This window comes from Calonectris borealis, chromosome 9 (assembly GCF_964195595.1).
Source record: "Calonectris borealis chromosome 9, bCalBor7.hap1.2, whole genome shotgun sequence".
NCBI classification, from domain to species: Eukaryota; Metazoa; Chordata; class Aves; order Procellariiformes; family Procellariidae; genus Calonectris; species Calonectris borealis.
In genome coordinates this window covers 3,427,786-3,451,998 of record NC_134320.1, presented here as the reverse complement: position 1 = coordinate 3,451,998, position 24,213 = coordinate 3,427,786, and the positions used below count along the sequence as shown (strand labels likewise).

Sequence of the window (24,213 nt, the reverse complement as noted above, 5' to 3'; positions counted from 1 at the left end):
TCAAGCCCCTGTGCTGTGTGTTGTGATTCAAAAAGGGAACATGACCCATTTCCACCTTCTCCCACCTTAGCATCCCTTCTTCTCCCGGTTATTTTGTGCCTTGAGGTTGAGATATATGTACACCCATGCATATACGTATACACACGCACAGAGCAGCCCCCATACTGGAGTCCTGTAGACTCTAAAGGCTTCCTGTAGAACAAATCACTATAAGCCTTGCCATGATAAGATTTCACGTGAGTTTGTTAACGAAGAAAGGCAAAAACCAGACATAACTGACCTGCTGGGTTCTTTTCCTCAGGTTTGGGGTGCATGAGACGAAATGGCAGCTCTGTGCCCACTTCACTTTGGGGAGAAGAGAGAATGCATCAGATCCACAGCTCCGTTCATGCCTGGGGTTCAGTCCCCTTCCCACCTCGGGCCAGCCCAAGCGCTGAGCTCCAGCTTCACTCATTCTTTCATCTTTTTCTAATCATAATTCTCCCCTCAAAAAAAGTGACACTCTGATTTCTCCACAAATATCCCAGGCATATCCACTTCAATAAACTGGGTTTATTATGTGCTGAATGTACTTGCATACACACAAAATCAGAGATATTTTTGTAATTGCTTCATTTTCACAGCTGAATGCACAGATTTCTTATTTCTATCAGCTTAAGGGATAGTTGTTGTTTTTTTTTTTAGGGAAGTGGGAAAGGGAATAGGAAAAAGGGTAAAAAGATGAATTAACAACTACTACTGCATGGTCGGAAAAGGAAGATGACATTTACCTGGAGGTGAGGTCTCCCAGCATGCTACAGAAGAAAACAAGGAGAAAAACACATGCATATTTAGTGCCTTTCCATTCCGGTGCTCTACCAAATGCTGTTTTATTAGTGGCCTATTGAAATCACAGTCCTCATATACTCTTTTCTACTTGCCACAAAGCTTAACATCCAAATAAACTTGTTTTTAAAAAAGTAATTTTCATTTTTCATGAGTCTAAGTTTTTGAACTCCTGACCAAGTGTTGGGCATGGCTCCTTTTCTGAGAGCCAAAGGACATGGGCAATTGGAGGACCACAGAAGGCAGCAGTCATTTTATCACGCTTTAGGCAAATCATCAACTCGTTTTTATACTAGAAAGAAAGATAGATGAATGAAATACAAAGTAAACAGTGACTATCACCAACAGAGTTATCCTTGTCCTCTTTTGCACTGTATGCTGGAAACTAGCTCATGTTGATAACATCAGCTTCATCCAGAAAGCTGGCTCAGTACAGAACCTGAGCTACAGTATTTATGACTCTCAGGCAGATGTGTCTACCTTCCGCTCTGGGAGAACAAGAATGCCAACATAAAGGCTCACACAAAGTTTCACTTCAGTTCTTACAAAATAAGTTATGGTTTTGAAACAAAAAATTTCACTGCAAAGCAGAGATTCGTACTTCAGCCATAAAGTCATACGGTATCTAAGGAAGATAATCCAATCCCTCTGGCTCAGGACAAGTTCTTTGGATACGCCACGACTGATTTCCAGGCAGTTTATGCTTTAGCAGGAGCCTGATGTCCTACACGTGCCGTTTCTCTTAGGGTGGACTGTCCTGCCCTCTCCCCACTCATCAATGAAGTACACACACTCCCCACTCTTAACTTTATGCAGATGTAGCAAAAAGTCTGTTATTCTTACCCTGGAACAGTGAGCTTCACTTTGACCTTGTAGGAAACCAGAATCCCCATCACTGTCTTGTCTATTCCATCCTTAATACTACAGAGAAAACAGACAGCAGTGTTAGGCAGCGTAGCAACAGCCCAACAATATATAGTTGGAGCAAGAACTAGGTGAACATCCTATTCTCCTGGAAGTGATAGAGCAGACAAGCCCCAGGGACAGCTAATACTCTCCAGACCTCTGATCACTATTCACCCTGAATCAATATGATAGGCTAAGCCATGCAACTCAGATCTACCTATCTGGACACACATTTACACGTACAAACTCCTGATATGAGTGTCTCCTTCATTCTCCCCCTCTTCTTTATAACCCTCCACTGACTAAGACCATTTAAAACTCTACTCACATGGTACTAGAAGCCAAGTTGGTGTCCTCATCCTTTAGTTTTCCATCCAGAGCTATTTCCCGCGTCTCCCGGTTATTTGCTAGCAAGGGCAAAAGTGTCAGGGTCTTGGTCAGGCTACTGTTTGGCTGCACCTTTTCCCTGAAAATAAGCAGCAGGTGAGAGAAGGAAAGCGATACACACTCTGATTTGCGTTACGCACCCAACCAAGAGAATTTCAAAAACGATTACAAAGCCACCCAAAAGATACGGAATTTACCTGTCCAAATTTAGTCGTCTACAATGCAAATGTCTACATCTAAACTAGTCAGAAAAATTCCCTTTATAATCAGCAGAGAGGAACAAGCACTTGCAGAAAATTATTAATTTCACATTAAGGTAGACTTCTAAAGTAGGTCAAACTATGCTGCAGACCTCTAAATTTGGACAAAATAAATTCTAGTTTGGAAGACCAATACTCAATGGAAAACACAGAGCTACAGAGCAAAAAACCAGAAAAATATAAAATGTCTGGGTGTGTTCAACCCCAACCCTCCTCGCAAAGCAAAGTTCAGCGCTGCACTGCCAATGCAGTGCAATGCAAAAAACCAAGTGGTTCTCCACACTGTCAATAGGCTCGAGGTTTTCATGGGCCTTCCAAGGCCAGAAGAAACCAAATGAAATGGTATTAAAAAGACTGACCTCAAGCTAGAGCATCCATGACTTCCACTCAAACAGCAGAACCTTTCAGAAAAATGTTGCATCTCTATTTAAAGATTTCAAGCAATGGGGAGCCTTCCACAGCCCCTGCTAAGTTTTTCTAGTAGGTAATTACTCTTCAAACAACCCCTCTTCTGCAACCTCCCTCTGTTCTCTGAAAAAAGGTGCAGGGTACCTGCTGGCTATGAGAAAAGGAGACCAGCTGCATGCAGAGAGTATAGGTGGTGTGGGGGATACACATGTGAGGGGAGAGGAGAGGAGAGAGCACTGTAACAGCAGGCAACTGCAAGACTATAGCTAGGAGTACTTCCCATTACTGAGAAGGAGGAGGGTAATTAAAAGGGTCAGAAGGAGCAAGAAGGGATAAGCAGAGCATTCACTCACTGTACTTCCTCAGCAGCCACCACTTTTGTATAGTAGTCACTGGAGTACAAAACCACATTGGCAACCTGCTCCACTGAGGGCGAAAGGAGAAAGCGGACAATCAGTTGTGCATATGCATCAGAAACAACAAGCTGCCCCCCACCCCCGAGGCTCAGGAATGGAAGAGGTCATGAGGATGGCAGGAAAACCCATCCATTTAGAGCCTGAAGGGACCACCAGGTCAGACAGCCTGACCTGGATAGAGACCAACAGCACGCAAATGGCCAAAGACTATCTTCCCTGAAAGGCATCCAGCCTTGATTTGGAGATGACAAAAAGTCAATAACCCATGGTTTCCCCTGGGAGCCTGCTCTTTCCATTTTAAAGATCTCCCTCCTCTTCTCTAAGCATGTCCACTTTTATCTCTGGTCACCAGTATCTCTTGTGTATCTATAGCCAATGCATTTGCATGCAGGAGATACCATCATCACGCAGACTGGATACCAAACTGCAGTCAAGAGCCTATGATAATAAATGGCTTATATTCCCCAATCAAACACCAAAAAAACCATAGGGTAATTCTGACTGAAACACTGATGAGAGAGAATCTGGGGATCAGCAAGGTCTTTTTAAGCCTGACAGAGGCATGTCAGCCTAAAAATATTTGGGAATCACTAGACAGTGCATCCAAGACCAGCACTGAATTAGCTTTCTCTAATACAGAGTTTTGTAAACACCTCAGCAACTTCGTTCCCTCCTTGCCTTCCCTTCTTTCTCATCCTTCTTGTCTCAGACTGCCTTCCACAGCTCCAAGTGCAATGGAGCTTGTGGGATGAAAACATGCAGTGCCACAAATAAAACACAGGCACAGTACTGAAACTCCGCTGAAACTCAGCCCCTGCCCTCAGCTTCCTCAGGAGGAATTACGCCATCGCTGGCAGAGCGGCTGTTTCTCACATTGCCAGATGTTTCTGAAACCCCAGGCAAAATTGTGTGCAACCTAGGCACATTCACAGTTAGCAGGAGCATCACATTGACAGGGGAGCCCTTCCCACCGGCCTCCCAAAAGAGGGGGGTTTTTCCCCAGAGCACCTGCCTTGCCCGCTGCAGATGCCAGACCCTTTCCATTTACTAAAGGGGACATACTGGTGCTTGAAATTAAGCCACACAAGTAACCATGAGAGTCAGGAAAAAGGCTGCAGTGTTTCACTTGATGAACAGCAAAGAAACAGCAACAGACAGGGTGGAGGGACAAATTCCTGACTTGTCCCACGCTGCCTGCTTAAGCTGTTGCAAGCACTAAATTCTGGCTCTCTTTCAGCCCTCCCACCATTCAGTCTTCTAGCCCTCAAAGAATCCCGAGCAACAGTAAAAACATACCCTGGACTTTGATCTTCTTCACTGTTTTCTCTGTGCTGTTGTTGATGGTGACAGTGACTGGAATGGGCTCGCCATGGTAGTACACCTAGAAGGAATCTGATGCTCAGAAATCCAGCCAGGAGGCTTCTCCCGAGCCCTAAACCCCTCTAGTCCCCCCAGATTAAATCTCCTCACAGAGGCCAGATAAGGCAAGATGACCCTTCCCAATGATTCATGACCTTTCCTTCAATGACTTATTTGGCCTCAAATGCGTCTTGTAACGGGGTCCCAGCCTCCCCTAACAGTAGCTACTGACAAAGATCACGTTAGAGCCCTTGAGTGCTGGGCCAAGGCAGTCTCAGCTGAGACTGTCCAAGTAACACACGAAGTAGCTCCTTTGGCCAGCAGAATGCGTATTGACATGCCAATACTATGATGTCCACCGTCCCGAGGCAAACTCCTCACCTCTTTACTGAGGCAAGCTTTCAAGTGTAACGGCTTGTTGGACATGAAGAACTGCCAGGTGGTCTCCGCACAAGGTTGGGGTCCTGGCTTTTCTGGAGCATATTGCACCTTACGGATCAGCAGACGTGCAGAGTTCCTGGGAAGCAGCAGAGGACAACATGGTGGTACTTTGGGCTTGGCAGAGGCAGGAGTCCTGCATTCACATGTGCTTACACCCAAGAAGCCCAATGACAAGTGGGGTAAATCTGAACAGTCAACCAAGGTGCATTACTGAACCACCCACCCCCTTTAAGAAGGGCAAAGCTGAAGACAGACACACACGTTCTGTTACCTCTTATGAATTCTCTCTTCCACATTCTCTGTTGAGAAAGCTTTCACCTCAAAGTCCACCCCACAGCTCTGCCAGAGAGAGAAGACAGCTGTAAAACCAGCGTCAGAAGCCAAGAACATCTGCAGATGTTTAAATATCTTTCTATACACCACCAGAAGTTGGCCGATTCCTGCCAGCTGCAAATTCTTCTGGCCTCCTACCATTATAATAGAGATCCCTGCCAACCGGTGGGGCAGCATCCACCTGTTCCATGCTGCTTCTGAGAAATGAGGCTTAGCTCCCAGCCTTTGACAGATGACATCCCTACTCCTAAAAGGCTTTCTGTGAGAGCAGTGCTGTAGAGGTCACAGCACGCCACACGTTATAAGACTGACCAGCCTGCAAGGCTCTCCACTCCGCCCTGGGTTTCTGAACTGAATTTCTGAATGGCTTTGTAATGCCAATACCTGACTTAGGGTCAACCTTCTTACTTCCCGGTGTCTAAAGGCTGATCAGGCCAAGCTGACCTTTGTTTTAATGGATTTATACTGCCATGGGACATCTGTGTGAGTCCCAGATAACTCTCTACAGAGCAATATGGGAATTTTTGCTAGAATATAATTCCTTGGTAAAAAAACACAGCTTATCCTTGTGGCACTGGATTCTACAACCTGCATCCCACCTTGCCTGGTTGTTAGTCTAGCTCAGCTGTTCGGAGAAGCGTCCAGTGAAGTATAAAAGGAATACTTTAAATCATGTCAGAAACCTTGCAGAACATCTCATTATCTGCTGACTTTTACTCCAGGGTTTTTGTTTTGTTTACACACATGTGCAAGCCAGCCCTTCTCTGCATTTGTTTTAATTCAGAAGCACGTCTTAACACATGCTATTTATAGCAATCTAAGAGATTTTAGGCACTTGGTCTCCTTTTCTCTCACGTAGCCTGACAGCTACAATCATTTTATGTGCAGCCAACCCACAAATCATGTGGTACCCTTAAGGAAACTACAAGCATTGCAGATTTAGTAGTCTTGCTGCTATATTTCTTATTCTGAGGACTTAAATTCCAAGTCTGTGACACACACTTGTAGCTCTCAAGTCAGGTTTCTGACATTTGTAGCACAGTAAACCCCAGTATCACCTTATTCTACTCTCAAGCTTGCCAAATAAATTCACATGACTTTTCCCATATGACTTTCCTCAACCATGATAAGCACAAGTGTCCCGTTGGTCTCACCTTATCAACATCATGAGGTGCAGGCTGCAGACAGACTGAACAAGGCAGGTAATCTGGAAACTATGGGAGGAAGAAGAGAAAAACACCCCAATATTACAAAGATCTCCAACTCTGTGATACTCTAATTAACATATTGCTCACAAAAAGTACAAAGCAATCCTGAAGACAACAGGTCACTCACTGTGATGTAGTAACCCTTTGAAGTTCTGGCTAAGATAGGAGCCTTAATACACTGGGCCTTACACTTGCCTCGTATGAACAAGTCCCACTTGCCTTGTGTGAACATACACTTGCCTTGTATGAACAATACTTTAATAACCAAGAAAGAAAAGAAAAAAAAAAAAAAGTGGGGGCAGAAAAAGTAAAACAAGTCCAGGCACGTGAAGCACCTGGTCTAAAAATCAAAGAGAGCCCTAGAGGCACAGCTTAGAGTAGAAGCTGGAACATCTGGCTCCCCATCCAAGATGATCAATATGGCTCACAGCCGTGCTCTCACCGTTCACATGGGCCTGAAGCTTGAGCAAAGCATCTCTGTGTCAGAAACACCACTAAGGCCATAAAGACCAGCCAGACGCCAGCCAGTGTCCATTCGCTCGTGGCCTAGGCAGGGCCAGCAACTCCAGACACCAACTGGGAAGGCTGCAGAGTAGCTCACTGGGGACTGACTGCTAACATCCCATTAGAGACTCCAGCAGTCTGAAGATCACTAGATTGTATTTGAGTGGTTAATAATATTATGACCCCATTTAGCAGAATCATTCAAAGACTTATTTGTTGCTGTATCAGAGCATATGGTTTTCAAACCTGGATCTACCTAGGGGATGCTAAGGCAGACATGTCACTGACAGTACTGGAAGCATATCCTGTCAGAATCAGAATTTGGCAGTGAGCTGTTATTTGTTGACAACATCTGGTAAAGAGCTTTTCATCCGCTTGTTTGATCCATAAAATTTTTAAAAAGAAAGGATTTGGCGTTTCCTCTGTGAGCACTGGGGCAATGGTATAAAGTATTCCAGCCCCTCAGGAATGGGGAAGACAAGGATATAGAGGGCTGTTGCTGGCATAAAGCCATTGCCTGTTTCCCTGCCTTTTCAAGGAAAGCACTTTTCACGTGCAGTTAGGATCTTCTTGCACCTTACCACTTAGGATGGTAAGGAAAAAAAAACTGGTACATTGCCTGTCACTCAAAATTGGAACTTCCCGTAACATGAATTCACTATTAATCCCTGTCTTCAGTCCATCACCAGGTCTCAGCAGCCTGGTAATAACAGACAAGGAGAAGAGGGTCAGAGGCTCGTATGAGATACTTACCGTAAAGAAAAAGGGATAAGCATTTTTCCCCAGCTTCTTTAGCAGAGATTCCTGCAAATGGGAGAGAGACTCTGGCTTGTCAGCAGGCGGGTACACTTGGACCCTAGAGAAGAACAGGTCCCGTCGGAAGGTGAGGCCAATCACATCAATGTCTTCCTGGCCATACCGGAAAGCACAGGTCAGGGACACATACACTGGAAAGAAGCACACGTTGGGTAAAGCCTGCAGCAGGCTAACAATGCAGCCAGGGTGGGATGTAAAATCCTCCTGCACTATAGAGTCAGGGAAAGCCATTTCAACGCTGTTGTATAACCCAGTAAGTATTCATAATATATGGAAGAACACATATTACGTTGAGTAAGAAACCCTTAAAACAATAAAAAAAAGTTCTATCTCAGCATCTCACTTCAAAAGAGGACTAACAATCTCTGAAACATGTTGCATAAAACCTCAAACCTTTTTTCCCCTTGATAAGGGCAGGATCCACTAATACAACACCATCTGAAAGAAAGGAAAAAATAAAAAAGATTAACAGAGGATAATCAGAGAGAGCAGGAAGGGCAGCACTATCTTTGTGGACTTACCTACAGGTTCCACATTCCCTATGTTGTCAATGAAGTCCCGCTTTCCCAGGTAGATGGTCAGCTGTAGGGAGAAGATGACCACGGTTGAACTACAAAGTGTTGACGGTTGTGTGTTGGCAGGGGGGACACGGCAGAGAGCTATAAATCTTGTAGGGATCAGAACAATTCCATTTTAAAGGGAATATTTCTTTTTTCCCCAGCAAACATGCGATCTCCATCAGACTCAACAGGATTATTCACATGCTTCAGGACATCAGAATTGAAGACCTGATGTAGACCAACTCCCAAAAGTACAACATAAATACTTCTGCATGTGACAAACAACTATAGATTTAAAGATTTTTGGTGCCATCAGGTTGGAAAGACAATGAATCAGCTTTGTTTTAAACATTTACCAGCAGGAGTACAACCTAGGAGGAGGGAGAGGCGAGTTGCCTTCCTCTTGTATTATAATATATGAGAAGCTTGCCCTATAAACTCTGTTTATGTCATCTCCTCAAAATTAGCGCTAAATACAGTTCATGGTCCTTCTTCACAAAAAAATGAAGGGGACAGGAAAGAGCTTTCTAACAAGTCTCCAGTCTGACTACAAGTAAAACTCATACCTACATAAACCCGTTATTATGGTACTTACAGCTTTGTCACGGGTGCTTTTTTTGAAGATAATTTGTTTTTGAGAACTAGCATTCTTCCCACTCGTTCCCGTCTTTTGAGACTCAGGGCAGCTCATGGTCAAAGATGGGTATGTGACTGTGGGTGAATGAAGCTTTTCTGCCCCAAGAGGTCCTGGGAAAGATGTCAGAAAAAAAATAGGTGGATGAGATAAAAGCAGAATTATACTTGGTGGGTAAAGCACTCTGCTCCCACGTATAGTTTACCAAACACTGTTTCAATAATACTCAGGCACAGCACAGAAGGTGGGTTTCTTTTCATTTTAGCAGTTCCTCATAAAAAAAAAAAAAAAAACAAACATAAAATCATCTATTTAAAAACAGCTCTTCAGAAACATTACAAAAGACCACGAACTCTTTTTAATTCATATTAAAAAAGTTAGTAGACTAATAGAAAAATCTGGAGAGGAAGAGATAGCTTGGCCTTTGCAGAGAGGTTTGTAGAGAGTAATTTTGTGAAGAAATCTGTAAGAGTACAAATAAAGGTAATCTGATCAACACAAAATACTTTGATTTTCAAAAGGTACCTCAAGATTTCTCATCAGAGGCTCTAAGTTGTCATGAGATAAGAAGGAAGGGCATTTCACTCATTAATAATGGGATAAAATATAGGAAATAAAGAATATCAATACAGATGGGTTTTGGCTACTTTCAGAGTTTGGATTGTCTGGGTGGTGTTTGTTTGGTTTTGTTTTCTGTTTTGACCGTGGCAAGTACACAGCAGCACAGTGTCATCTGTCCTGGGACATTTGCTGTTGAGCACGTCCTTGAACGAACGGAAAGAAGCCTAGATAAGGAATGAATAGCCTGCCCACAGACACAAACCTATTCTGGATTCCCAAAAATAAAGCTATGTTAAGCTGGAGGAGCGCTTCATAATGCAGACTGGATAGGAGATGAAATACCGTATATTCTATAACGGTAACTGAAAAGTATTGCACTCAAAGAAAATACAACTACAGTCTGACATGCACAGTTATAGTTGGTATCACTTGGGAAGAACGTCTTGACATAAGCAAAGAAGTTATTAGGAAATAAATCAAGAACACAACAGAGAATGCCATTTATCCATTTCAGAACCCCTTACATATCCACATCTTGGATACGGCATGCTCAGTCTAAGACCTAGAAAGGTGGTATGTATTGGTAAGGAGCCAGACCAAACCTAAAATGAGAACTCATCTGTCTTACTGTATTTTCCTAAATCAGAACCAAACGCAACCCATTACCTGCAGGATATCATTGAACTCAAAACAGAATGGACCTTAAAAATACAACTGCCTAGCTACCCGCCCAGAAAGGTAACAAGTATAACCAGGGGTAGGGAACAGCTTGTAACCAAGGAAAAAACAGATGGAATAAGATTCTTGGGGGGAGAGGGAAAAAAGGAGACCAAAAGGAAACAAGAGATATCCAGAAAACCTGAGTGGTACAAAGCGGAGAGAGATTAGGTTTTTCACTTTGTTGTAAGTCATAAAACAGCAGCATCCAGTTAAGTGATCAGACTTCAAATGCAAAATAAAGTGAAGCGTTTCCCCATATAACATAAGATTCAAGAGTACAGTGTGTTGCTGCAGAAGGCTCTGGAAAGCACCAGTATGAATTGATTCACGGGATTAGATGCGTTCGCAGGGAAAAGGCTTTTGGCAGATGTTGGACAGGATGATCCAGGCGCAACCTTAACCCCGTAGGACTCTGAAGCTGAGGAGCTGCATCAGGAAAGGATGATGCTACACGTGCCCTATTCTTACACTTCTCCCCGCTGGGCCTGCGTGAATGAGCACACTGCGTCAGACAGACCGTTGGTCTGACGGTGTATGACCGTCCTTGCAGTTTGCTTCCGCTCTAGTTTCTGCTTGCTTTCCCATTTTAAAACTGTTTCAAGAGTAGAAACAGGCCTATTTGCGCACAACAAACTGTAGAAAAAGGAACTACTTCCCTTCTTAGAAAGCTGGAAAAAATGTAAGGTAGAGATTGGAGACAAACTTTACATGTTTAAGAATTTCTATTTTTATAAAGTACAGGTATGTTTTCCAAGTCCGGATTAGTATTTGTTGCTGAACAGACACCCTACTCATGCTGTAGACCCAAATAAACAAACCAGCAAATAACATTAAATACCTTGCTGTGTTCCAAATGCCGCAGGAGGTGCCACGGGACAAAGACGTGAATCCCTAAACTACCGAAGAAAGATGAATATTCCACACAGCCGTGTCCTGTGCTTCTTCGCATCTACCAGAGGGAATCACTAACCTCTTAGCAAACAAGGAAGACAATTTGTAGGGGATTTGAAAGCACGTCTCTAGTTGCGTCCATCCAGGATTTCAAGAATTAATCCCCCTCCAAGAGCAAATATTGTACCTGGGCTAAGATTCAACTGGAAAGTGGTTAAGTCAGCAACATAAAGCATTACCTAAGGAAGCTCAGATCGTCAGTGAAGAGGTCTACAATGTCATACTCACATGCTTTGTAAAGACTACAGACTTACATAGAACAGGATGGTTACTGAAAGCAGCTTTATTCTAAAGCTCTTTCTCTATCTTCTCCTTCCTAGGGTTGCAAGCCATCCAGCCTGATAAGAAGCTGAACAGACAAGAGCCATTTTTGAAGAAGGGAGTTTATAAAACACAAAACCAAGTCTCTATAAATAGATGCCATTATGAAGGACTACCAACCATTGAGAACAATGTATTATTCTCATAATCGCTAAGCAGTTTATCTATTATTGCTCCACCAACATCCCATTCCCACGCTGATGCAAAACAGTATGTTGCTAGCTAGTACACCTCCCCTCTTTAATTTACTTATAGGGTGAGGCACAACATCCAAGATGCAAGACACACGAACAGAGATTTCAATTTAGCTTCTGTTCATGAATGTCCCAAGAATAACTTCCCCCCGCCCCCCCATGAATGTGGTCTTGATATTATGCACAACAATATGTGTAATTTTTGGCTTGAAAGCTGCATAAACAGCTGTAGCTTTCCTCTGGGCTGCATCTGTCAGTTTGATTAGAAAGATCACATGGTATCCTCTCCACTTGCCAGCCTGAACAGCACCCTCCATTTCAGGCAATCTTGCAGTCACAAATCAAGCTTGCTTTTTGCAAACAATCACTAACGTTTGCCTGAATATAGTGGCCTGGGTACACAAATTATTCCAAAAAATGAACACAGAACCAGTGTTCCTCAGCTCTTTCAGTGTTTTCCAAATTCCAGCAACATTTTATTAACCAGAGGTGGATTATTTGGAGAGCTTAATCACTACTCTGTTTAATCAACTCTGGCAAACACAAACCAGTCAGCCCTAAAACACAGAAACTCACATGTGCCTGTGTTGCGGAAGGAAAGCCAGATCCTGGTTGTAGGAAGCAGGGAAGAGACCCCAGAAATTAACCCACAAAATCAACGTTCTATTTGGTCACACAGTGCAAAGGCAAAAAAGAGCAAGCTGGGTTTGTTAAGAGTTTGTGCTGCTGCCACTGCAGGATTATTAGTCCTTCAGGAGAGGAACGAGCATTCGTTACACCTGCTACTCCTCGGAGGGCCTGCACGGTGTGGATACATGTGGCATTGCAAACATCTTCGGGGGAGCTTGGAAGCAGCTTCTCCATAAGGGTGCATCAGGAAACGTGTTATGTCCAGAGAAAGATGCCCACCCCACCCCCCAAAACCACCTGAAGGGCAGCTCCACCTTTAGCAGAGAAACAGTGCGACAGCCACCTCTGCACAGCAGGTACCTTCGTTTTCTCTTCTTCCTCTGCAGGTTGAAGCAGAAAAGGAGGCAATAGAAGTAAAAAAAAGTTAAAATTGGTCACTAGAATTTCCTATTGTACCTTGGTCCTAAGGAATTTTAATCTAAAATGCTTAAGGTCTTAGCTAGCTAGCCATTATCCTCGAGCATTATTAACCTACTTTGTAACAGCACCAACAGGCAAAGCAAAGCCCTTTGTGTAAGATCTGTGCCCATGTTGTAGAAAAACACAAGTATAGCAGCCTAAATTATAAACTTCCTAAAACCTCCTCAGCAGAGCCTGCAGAGTTTTTATTACGTTAATCTCCCAATAATCCTTTATCATGCTGACTTGGCATTTAGTGATCTGCTTTTCCACAGTAACCAAGGTCACCTGGACTCTTGGTAGGTGCCTTTTCAAGGACCTTCTCCCATAACAACAGGCAAAAAAAAAATCTTGCCTTTAGAAACGCTTCAGAACACCAGTGTGAATCTTTCCATTTTTGCTACGTTCTCACTTCCAAGAGCTGGACAGAAGGCTTCTTTTTTTATGAAAATAGGAAGGTGGTCATTGATGGCTCTTAGTTATGTATGAAATTTGTACATTAAACAGCTGAAGGCTTTGCTTATTACTCTGAGGTAGGAACCAGAGCATTATCTTCAATAAGGGTTTTTGTATTTTTAAAGAAACATGCAACTCCTATTACTAGCTTAAAAACTTAACAAGGTAGCAGTCAAAGTACCACAGCAGAAAAAGCCTTCTATTTTCAGCAGTGTCTGAAATACAGCTACTAAATTTCCGCAATTCAGTAATTTATCCGAAACATCCAGGAATACATCAACCTTTCAGGGACAGAGGCACTTGTTCAACGTGGCAAGTTTTCATTCAGTCTCAAGGCAGTATTCCCGAGACAGGGCAAGACAGGTTGTATCTGCGGGATGTCCAGCTTCAAGCTAAGAGCATTATCCTCTTTCCCCCTCTACACCAAATCCCACAGTGCGGCTGAAATCCACAATTCGTCAGGAAAACATAGCACAGAAATAGGCATTTCGGGTTTCCCTCTTTGCTCATTTAGAACAACATCTCAGACACAGACACACAAATAAATGAATCAGAGCATTGTGGGGTTTTAAAAGCAGAACACAGGTTTATTTACAATCAAGTTCTTATGGGCAGCTGAATAAATAAAAACTTTGCCCCATATACTCTAATTCCCCCCTGCAGAAAGTGTCTGAATAAAAGGCTAGGTTAGAGAGATGCCTGTTATAGCAGCTGCCCCCTAATCCAGCCCCTCCGAAGAACACACTTCCTTAGTAAAACACTATCAGGAAAGAAGAAAATAAAGTGCAAATAAAAAGGCAATAAAACGCTGGTGGCTTGTCTTGAGGCCCAGACGATGTGGAAAGGTTTGGCTGGATAAAGTTATGCCGGGTAGCTCACACCCAGCCACATCATGGTTTTGGATGCTTAAACAGGGACAGAGCCAAGACACTGCTCCGTAGCAGAGAGCGGGCTCCAGCGCAAACAGGAATATTGCACGTGTGCTCAAGAAGGGGGCAAGTGGCCTGGAATTGCCAGCACCAAAACAATGGATTTGGGATTTTTTGGGATTTAACCCCACTGCTCCCCTGTGTTCTACTGACAGCCGCCAGGACAGGACGGATGAACAGAAAAAGGGACCAAACATCTATACTCTGGTACTGAAGTCACAGTATGACTACATTCCTTATCACAGCAGCACAACAGAAGTTGAACTTCTCTCTCCTTACACCCAGTAACCAAACTGCCTGTGGAATAAAAAGATTAAAAATCTCCTATTTTGTGATACCCAAGCTGTTGAAGGGCATTTTAACAGAAGGGTGCAGAAGTCCTGAAGAACGGACCGTTGCCTTAAGAAGAGGTGAAACTGATACAAAGAGTTCACATGACAGTGCTGGAGAAACTGTGTCAGGATCAGAGCAGATCTGAATTGAGCCGATAACTCAAAGGCAGAGCTGCCAGAGCCACGGGAGACTCTCTTTAAAAGCTGTTCCAACACTTCAGACTGCCTACGACCTGTCCATGTTTCAGGATCTTCTCACCCCATGCCTGAACCAGGCCACGAGAACAGAACACAGGAGACAGGACACGTATTAAGTCAGCATACACAGTAACTTCTTTCCAACATTTCCAGCTCAGAAGTGCTGTAGATACATTTGTGTGACACGGTATTTGGCACAGCTGTCTGGTGAGGAATCCCGCTAGTATCTTCAGCTCCACTTGGTGCATAGATACTGCATGTAAAGGCATGACTAAATAGCATTCTCCATCCAGAACAGCTAATCCCTTGCTGAGTCCGAGTGCCACAGTGCAGTTACGGCCATAAGAAGTCTCTGACTCAGGCTCCTTCTCCATTGCTTTAGAACTTTCCTCTGGAAAGTGAAGCCCATGCGCTTGTTAATATCCCGACTCAGGATGGATCTGGGCTCGGGTCTCCATTCTGTTCAGCCACGGACCAGCACCACCATACACAGAGGCGCTGGACGCTCTGCCTTTCACCCTCCGTCCAGTCAAAATTCAGACCACAGGACAGCCTTGTTTCCTTTGTCCACACTGACCACATGGGCACCCGCTGGTGACCATGCAACTGCATTGATAGAAGAACTGAAATGGAAGCCAGGTAGAAGTTTACAAAAAAGCTGAATTCCACAACAGCACTTAACACTGGAATGAAATATTATAGTACTCTGACTATCAAAGAAAAAACACTTTCTCAGCTCTCCGGAGACTTGGGCTTTTAATAAGCCTAAGAGAGACACAGTTTCTTCAGAATATATTACATGTACTTTATTAGAATCATATCTCAGTTTAAGAAGATGAACAACAACAAACCTAACCTTAATTCAATCTAGAGAATACTGCCATGAATCCACAAAGAATCTGCATATTAAAAATTCTCACACACCAATATAAGTTGCAAAGCTGTATGACTACAATTCTTTCATAGCTCAGCAAGATTCACAACCCAGATCCCCACTTTAGATTATACAGCCAGCTTCCCCTCACCTGTGATGCTTTGCAAGCGTCCTCTCCAATTTCCCAGTGAGCACGTTCCAAATGTAGAGGGCTCCATCAGCTGAACCAGCAGCCACATAGTTACCGTCAGGGCTACGAGATCAGAGAAGGTGCAAAAGGCAGAGAAAAATCTTCAAGTCAGCAATTTATCAGCACACATCATTCCACCCACAACTTCCTAAGCAAGCAACTTGGCATTAAGTAGTCTTTTAAGAGTTATGTGTTACCAGCTGCTAACGCTAAGAAGTGAAAGCACTTTGAAATCAGAAAGTTTCCAAGACGTTGGATCAATATCTACAGATCTATTCTGTCTTGACCAAGAGGTAACCTCGGGCAAATCACAAACTCTGCCCCAGTTTTTCTAGCTGTAAATGGGGACAACGCAGCCAAGCATCAGGAATCACTCACTTTTGCTGGGGAAAGATTTATCAGGTATCTTGCTTATATCTGACCTTACCTGAACACAACTCTCGTCCAGTCAGAGCCACATTTGAATCCCTGGGCGCTGAAAAGTTAGAATCAGATAATTGTAAATTCATTTATAAGAAGATGGACTTCCAGGTTCTCACTAAAGAGCATGGTAAGGATTTCTACATGGTTTGGAATAAGCTCCAGTATCCCTTTATCACAATTTGCATTTCTCATACACCCTCCTCTCAATTGCATCCGAAGAAATTCTTTCCTTTAGGCTGAAGACTTCTAAGCCAAGCGATCTTCTTTAAAGAGACAAATGAAAAGATCCACCAGGGCAGATCTTTGCTGTTAGACTCTAGAGAACTTTGCTACCCATGTAGTAAAAAAGTTAGGAGACTGCTCTCTCCATGGAGATACTGAAAAACACTCCAACACTGAGGGCAATCTGCAATCCAAAGTTCTGAAGTTCATAATGTTCTTGTGAAGAACACACTCACCTGAATGTCTGCTTGACAGCACTAACCCGCAGATCAATGATCTTCAGTAGGTCATCACGGGAACAGGTCAAAAGCTCCGTTCGCTCCGAGTTCAGGTCCAGAGCTGTGATTCTTCCAAGCAGCTCCAGTTCTTTTACTATGCTTTCAGTCCTCAAGACAGAAAAAAAAAATAAAGAAAAAAGAAAGAGTAAAGCAGGGTCCAGAAGCCAAACCACTGCATCAAAACTTTAACTTGTCCCAAAGCGGAAGAAGAGGAGAAAAAGGTTTATTCTCACATTTTGATTCTTTCTCAAGCTAGATCTCACTTTGTGGATAACGTTTCCAGCCAATAGTTAGAAACTACTTTCCTCACAACCCCACCCTCTGAAAAACTAAATAACATCTAGAATGGCAAGTACTGACCAATGCAAAATATTTACAAGAAAGCAGACTGCCTTTTCAGAAAAGAAACAGCATCCCCCCCAAAAAATCCCAAACCCAAAACACCAAAGTAGTATAAAAGTAGTAACAAAGTCTCTTTTTACTTTGTTACCTCAACGGCCTTCTGCAGCTCAGTCTCATTAGCCTCCAAGCTCAGGAGGAAGAGTTCCCTAGTTCAGATTATACTTGGAAAGCAATCCCATAACCACTCCTACACTATAAACTCTCTTACAATAGTTTTACCTGATATCCCAGAAACGAATTTTCTTATCAAAATGTCCACTCATTACACATTGCTCAGTACATACGATGTCATTGCAGCTAGATCCTGCAAACACTGTTTTTATACCTAAAAAGGATAAATCAATGGTGACACACTGAAATTTATACTGTACTAACTGATGAAAACAGAGACAGAAAATAATCACTATACCACACACACACACAGTGGCCACACAGAGCAGTGTCCAAGGAAGTCCACAGGGCAAACAAACTCTGTCTTAGAATAATCCTTAAGTCTCCAACAACCTCTCTGCCCTTCTCAATCTCTTTTGCTGTGGCTAATACCCCTTTAAATGCTCCCACAACAGCTGCTTTACTTCCACTTCGTATTTAGACAGCTATAATTTGCTACTGTTAAACAACATGAAACTGTCTCCTTGACCTATGTCTCTGGTCCAAGCATCAAGGTAACCTTGAATCCCAACTTCTCTCTCAGTGCAAGCAGGTTTAAGAGCCATCAATAGGAGAAATGCCAAGGAAATAAGGTGTTTCTCCCAAAGAAAAATCTAGATCCTAGCATTTCCTTCATTTGAGATGTTGAAAGTTTTGGCACATTTCCAGGAGACATTTCCATCCACCTCAGGGTTAAAACCTCTGACCTGGCTCCAAGTTTTTAGTGGAAGACTAAAATACCCCCACCCCCAGACTGGTAAACAAAGAACACTCACAGAACACAGCTGCTATTAATGTAATAGCATTAACAGTGCTTCCTGCATACACATGATTTCTTATTCTTATTTTAGGTAACAGGCAGAAAGAATCCGATTACTTGAATAACAACAGAAGATGGCATGGCTGCTAGTTTTTGCTTTTTTAAACTAGCAAGATGATGGAATAATGTGGCTGATGTCAGACTTCCATTTACATTCAGTAGAAGCACAGAACATGGATGAAAGACGGAAGTTAGGTTTCCTTACAAACTTTGCTGCGGAGGTCCCAAAGCTTGAGGGTCCGGTCATGACTTCCCGAAACAATGCGTGCATTGTCCAGCAAGAACTTGGCTGACAGAACTTTACCGCTGTGACCTGTCAGGGTGTGCTAAGGACGAGAGATTTACATGGTAAAATTGCACAGTTCCACTTGCTCCCTTTCATCATAGCTTACGAGTTCTCTATTTAATAACTCAAAGACAATCTTAAATCATAATTTGCATGTCTACTGCACTGCTTGGAGGAAAAAAAAATCTATTACAGTTAAACAGAGATTAACACTGAGTAGGAGTGTTAAGTACCACAGACTTCAGCCCGAAGTGGGGCGACACAGGTCACCTTTGGCTGCAGTTTCTCTAGCTGCTCAGGGAACCTGCGAGCCCTCTTCCTCAACACTCCATACACCTACATTTCATGGACAGATGGCAATTGCAACACAGCCTTGCAGGAGCAATGAGGAGAAGGGGTTAAAGCATGCTGAAAATGGAAATCGTGCCTTCAGGTTTTTAAAATGAGCTTCTCTCAAGGATACAACAGCATATCTAGCCTCAACTGTTGTTACATCTTCAAGCCTGAAAGCTGAGACAACCAGAGATTTCAGAAGAACTCCCTGCAGCAGTTTCTGTAACTGCAGGGGGAGGCTCTGTGGGGCTGAGAAGAACATGAGCCACATTCACTTCAAATTGTTGAATATTTACATACTAAACCACAAAACAGATAATGAATGACTGAAGTAAGAATTGTGAAAAACAAGAGAGAAATCTTTGGTATATAGATTTTTTTTTTTTAAATCTCAAAGGACTATCAAATTACACAGAGCAATCTGGGCTTGGGAAATACAAAAGAAAAACCATTAAGAACAGAAAGTAATTGGAGCAAAGTTTGGGAAAAAACCAAACCTGATACACAACACAAACTCTGAAAAAATGAATCATCCCATAAAGACTACTTCATCTTAAGAAAGGACACAAACTCCAGAAAGGAGGATCTAAACTTACACTCTGCATCTCCTGCTCTTGCTGCACAGTCATTACGTACAGATATTTGCATTTAAGTAGGGAGTTTGTGGCAAAAGTTACCGTGATTTCAGCTTCACTGCCTCCTGCTCATGTGCAAGCCACGACAAAACCATACCACACACTCTCGAAACAAGGAATGCACTATTTTATCTCAGCGAACAGTGAATGCGCTCACTCAAAGCCGGTAATCACCAAGGACACCAAAAAATTACAGGAAGACACTGTAAGGCCAGGTGGCTGTTTGCAGGGATAACTAACTTTCTGTGGTGAGTAATCTATAGTCTGCTAAACTTTTATTCACTATAACTCACATGCAATAGTAGGTTTTGTAGCCAAACAGAAGCTGCAAAAGAACTGATATTCTTCACTTTCCTGAATGAGACCTGGCATCTCCACACTGAGAATGACCCAGTGAATTACAATGCAGCTGTAGGTTATAACTGACATGAAATGTCAGAAGATTCAGAACATCAAAGTAGTATCTTCCTAAAATAAAAAGTTGAGGAAAAGTGTACATAGGAATGACAATTAAAAAAAATCTCCTAGAAAGCTAAAAAGTCTTTTCTTTTAGTCAATCAAAGGTGAATCCTTCTTTAAACTAGAGCTAAGTGTTGGAGAAGAACGTGAGTACAAAGGAGTTGGGAGGAGAGAAGGAATCTTTCAAAAGACATTAAGAATAAAGTCAAGCTTTTAGGCTTGCTGCCTTTAACAGCTAAGCAAAGGACACCTTTTCAAGAACGCTGCTCCTGACTTAAAACCGAAAATCCCTCTTTGTCTTCTGCAAACCCTTATTCAGCAGTCCTCTCCTTGGATTGAGGCTAAAACATTGAAGCGGTTCTCCATAAACCATAAGAAGCATTTACATTTCCACATAGGCAGATGCAAAAGTGAATTAGGTTTACGTGGTAAGGTTCTGCTAGCAGGGGGGCTGTATTGTGAAAATACAGTAACTGTATTTTATTGCAGTAACTGGAGTTTCCTGCAAGGCTGTGCAGAGACCAATACTGTATTTTAGGTCTTGCTGTGAAGACCCTTAAGAGAAATAAAGATTCTGTTAACAAAAAGAATTATTGAAAGTGTCTGTAAATGCCCAACTTCCAAAACTGCCATGTTCCCATGAGACAAAATACAAGAAAGAAACAACCTGAGCACTGCTTTGCCTTCAAGAGACTCACCCGTAATCGATTGTCATCAACCGTCCAGATTCTGCTGGCAAAGTCATTTGAAGCTGCTAAGAGGTAAGAACCCTGTGAACACAAGATTAATTTAAAACTACTTCTGCAAGTCAATATGCAAATTAAACTCAAAAGTATTTCCAATAAATCATTAAAACCATATTAGTGCTATATTGCCAAGGGAAAAAAAAGAATAAAAACAAAAAAAAAGTAGCATATACCAGCAAGGAAAGCTAGTGTAACCACTTCCAAAAAGGCTATGGCTTTTTTTCCTCATCCAAATGTGACAGTGATTTGTAGAATCATGACTACAGATAAAAAGGAATAACAACAACCAGATCAGAAAGGACATTCTCCTTTCACTTCTGCTGCAGTGAGGAAACGGGTTCTAGTTTACCCTCATCTATTGTGGGTTTTTTTCCTCTTTTTTGATTTTTTTTCACAGGGAAAAAGCCCTGCATCCTCTACCCCCACTGCTTAGATAGGCCTCAGAAGGGAATTAGCCCAATTCTTCCAATTTTCATTAAAATTCTAACATTTTAAACTAAGATTCCAGAAACTAAATCTGTCCAAGGAGAGATAAATTGACTTGTTCATGGCTTTAGGCTTAGGGCTCTTCCAAGTCCTCCATGATGGAGAATGGACACCACAAGATTCATGCTTGCACTCCTGTCCATCTCAAAAGACTTTCCTGAATCCTTAAAGCCCGTTAGCATCTCACCTCAGGCAGTTCTCAACTCAAATGTGTTCAAGCAGCTTGTGAAAATCAGAACTAGTTTCTCCTGTAGATTGACAGTGTCAGCAAATCTCTAATGAGCTGGTCAGTGTCCAAAGGAAGGATCCTTTTGGGTGGGTATCAAAAGTTTAGCACACAGAATCACCAAATGGAAGCAATGATGTCCGCTTTGGTCTACTGTCTATGCAGTAAAGCATTGTGTTATGGGAGAGGTCTCAGCAGAAAAGTCAGATCACGTGTCCAGTTATAACAATCCAAGACCCCAAACTCCTTCAAAGTAAGACTGTTGGATACTGATCCCAGTCATGTCTCTGATACTTCAGGTTAACATGAACTGAACACATCACGAGCTGTCAGCAAACACTCTGCCAGCCACACCATTACTGTGTCGTGACTGGTGAGAAACTGCTGGGAGAAAAGGTCATGGAAGTGCAAGTCTTGGGATAATCAGACCTTTTACTATTCATCACAGACCTCGGCAGAGCACTTATGGAAATAAACTTCACAGAAATAAAGCCTCAGTGTATTTGCTGCTTTTGTGCTGCTATGCCAAACTTTAGTGGGAAGCTGAAGACTAATTTCGTACTTTAGACAAAGCCTAGTGTATTTTTCTGTAGTTTTATCATAATAGCCCATAACAGCCAATGTCTGAGCTGCATATCATGTTCTGAATTGTAAAGCAAAGATGAGAATTACAGACTGCAGCATATCAAATAAAGATCTTTTGTATAATTTTTAACTATTTGCAGTTACTCTCATAAGTATTTTAACTCATTTCTTAAGTAACTTTTCAAAGTATTAGAATGGAAATTGATAGCAGAGCACAACATAATTTAATTAATTTATTCCCAATCATAAACAGTGGATATTGCACAGATACTCACAGCACTATCAAATTCTATGCTTGTAATCCCAGCGTTACTACCAGAGAGGGAACCTTTAGGCTCACACCTATCTGCACAGAGAAAGACGAACAAAACTTAAGCAATGGATTAGAACAGAAGCTGACACAAAGTGAACTGTAATATGAGTTTGTTTAGCATCCCGCCATACCCCAAAGCAAAGACATTTACCTCCCAAGACTTCCCAAAGCTTAACCCTCCGGTCCATGCCTCCTGTTGCTAGTAACCGGGAGCCAGGGCTGAACTGCACTGCATTCACCTCCCCATCATGTGCATCCTGAGGAGCGGGAGGAACAGAACAGCCACCCAAAATGGAATTAGCATAGACCCAAAAAACCACAGATTAGAAAGCTATAGAACTTAAAGGTTATACAGAACCACAAGTGTAGATCTTTCAGTGGTATATAGGAAACAAAGCCACAGACTGAAACTCTACTACGGTTGATGGTGTACAAACAGAGCAAAAAGGCTGATCCTTATCTAAAGAAAAAAACAAATGCACATAAAGAAAAACACTAGCAAGGACTCAACAGTGATAATAAACTGCCAGAAGCCTCACAATGCTTCATAAGTTTAGGCTTTACAAGGTAAGGCTTTTAAGTTATACCAGAAAAAAATTAAGGAAAGGACAGGACAGAAAACAGTAACAGGTGATATGCTGTAGAAGGAAACTAACTTTTTATTTCTCCATCTAGAGCCAGCCATGGAACATGATCCAATCAGTTCATGCAATCACAGAACACTCAAGTCAGGCTTGAGTTAGGAAAGTCTGCTAGAAAACAGCATAACAGATTAACTGCATTCATTTAGCATATTGGTGATAATGCTACTTTATATTGGTGATTAATACCAGCACAGTTGTGACAGCACCTTCTCTGAGAGAACTTGGGCTTAAGCTGTGGTTCCTACCTGCAGATGCAGTGACACCCCTGCACCCCTGCTTTCTCACAGCTTAATGTTTTGAAGCTTGAGTTGGCCACTTAATAGTGATCCTTAACCTTTTAAAACCTATGAGAATTTTAAGATACCTTCCTTTTTTCCCCCGTTAATTTCACAGCTTTATACTACTCACCCACACAGTATTAGTACCACATTCTTAATTCATTTGCTGCATTACTTTTTAAGTATTTTCAGTAACTGCTCTTTCAAAATCAGTTTTTCTGGAAACTTGTATTTTTCTGGAACTTGTTGCTTGAACTTGGTCGGCCAGCTCATACTTAGGGGTCATCACACTTCAAATCTGATCTTTCTACAAGTGCAGAAGAGCCATTCAGAACAAAAGTGGTCAAAGGTCTTGCCTAGAAACTATGGCTGAAATGGCCAAGAATGATGGCTGAAGTGACTACCTCCTCTGCCTTCCCAAGCCTGTTCCACTCATCCCTCCAGAAGTGAGCCCGGTCTGCTGCCTGTATCTGCCAAACCTCTGGCACAGAGTCCTTGCACTCATTCCTGGAATGCTCTGCTGGACCTAGACATGTCCTCACACTCCACCTGGGCTCCAAACACAGGAGCTAAAACATAACACAGAACATCTCCAGAAGGAACATATGGATACCCATGAAATGAGTAGGAACTTTTTCCTTCTAATATTGCAGCGCTAACCACACATCACCTCCACACGGCCACAGTCTGACAGGCTTACTGCTGCAGCTGTTCCTACTCCTGCCGCAAGATGGGGAATTGGAATGGGGCAGCATTCTCCACATTGCCAAGACTGGGGGTCAGCACAGCCTACTGTGGTTTGCCCCTCCATATTGGGAAGACAGGCTGCGCTGCTCTTGGAAGTTCAGATGACATTACAGAAGATCAAGAGAAAGGTGAAAACAACCTAACCTCTCACATGGTTCTTGAAAACCTCACATATATAGCTTTGCTATACCTTTTATGATGAAATTATATTATATATTATTGTATCTGTTGACCAACTGTGCTTGCTGTACATAGCCAGAGGAGGAGAGAGGTTGCAACACATACTGCAGCCATTAACATCTCCTCTG

The 24,213-nt window shown here is 42.5% G+C and overlaps 2 protein-coding genes and 1 non-coding gene across 8 annotated transcripts in view; all 3 read right to left on the bottom strand.

The window, feature by feature from the left end:
• The window catches only part of DGKD (diacylglycerol kinase delta), a 72,817-nt gene extending 72,028 nt beyond the window's left edge, over positions 1-789 (bottom strand). Inside the window, exons 1-2 of the mRNA XM_075158007.1 lie at positions 771-789; positions 281-345 (exon numbers count right to left, since the gene is read on the bottom strand). The gene's annotated coding sequence lies outside the window, so the exon portion shown is untranslated. The remainder of the gene's footprint in view (positions 1-280; positions 346-770) is intronic.
• Positions 790-8,250: 7,461 nt separating this feature from the next.
• Positions 8,251-24,213, bottom strand: part of ATG16L1 (autophagy related 16 like 1) — a 28,649-nt gene continuing 12,686 nt past the window's right edge. For 4 of the 6 annotated variants that reach the window (XM_075158018.1, XM_075158020.1, XM_075158019.1 and 1 more), the window contains 9 exons: positions 22,388-22,493; positions 22,199-22,269; positions 20,579-20,650; positions 18,373-18,493; positions 17,417-17,522; positions 16,754-16,903; positions 16,300-16,347; positions 15,834-15,935; positions 13,908-15,431 (listed from right to left, as the gene is read on the bottom strand). In XM_075158018.1, the coding sequence (XP_075014119.1) occupies positions 15,338-15,431; positions 15,834-15,935; positions 16,300-16,347; positions 16,754-16,903; positions 17,417-17,522; positions 18,373-18,493; positions 20,579-20,650; positions 22,199-22,269; positions 22,388-22,493 (870 nt within the window). In that variant the 3' untranslated portion in view covers positions 13,908-15,337. Of the gene's footprint in view, positions 8,302-8,384; positions 8,446-9,018; positions 9,171-13,907; positions 15,432-15,833; positions 15,936-16,299; positions 16,348-16,753; positions 16,904-17,416; positions 17,523-18,372; positions 18,494-20,578; positions 20,651-22,198; positions 22,270-22,387; positions 22,494-24,213 lie in introns of those variants that run through there. The other 2 variants (XR_012674807.1, XM_075158023.1) reach the window with 2 other exon arrangements.
• LOC142085911 (small Cajal body-specific RNA 6) lies at positions 21,526-21,789 on the bottom strand. Its single transcript, XR_012674873.1, has one exon.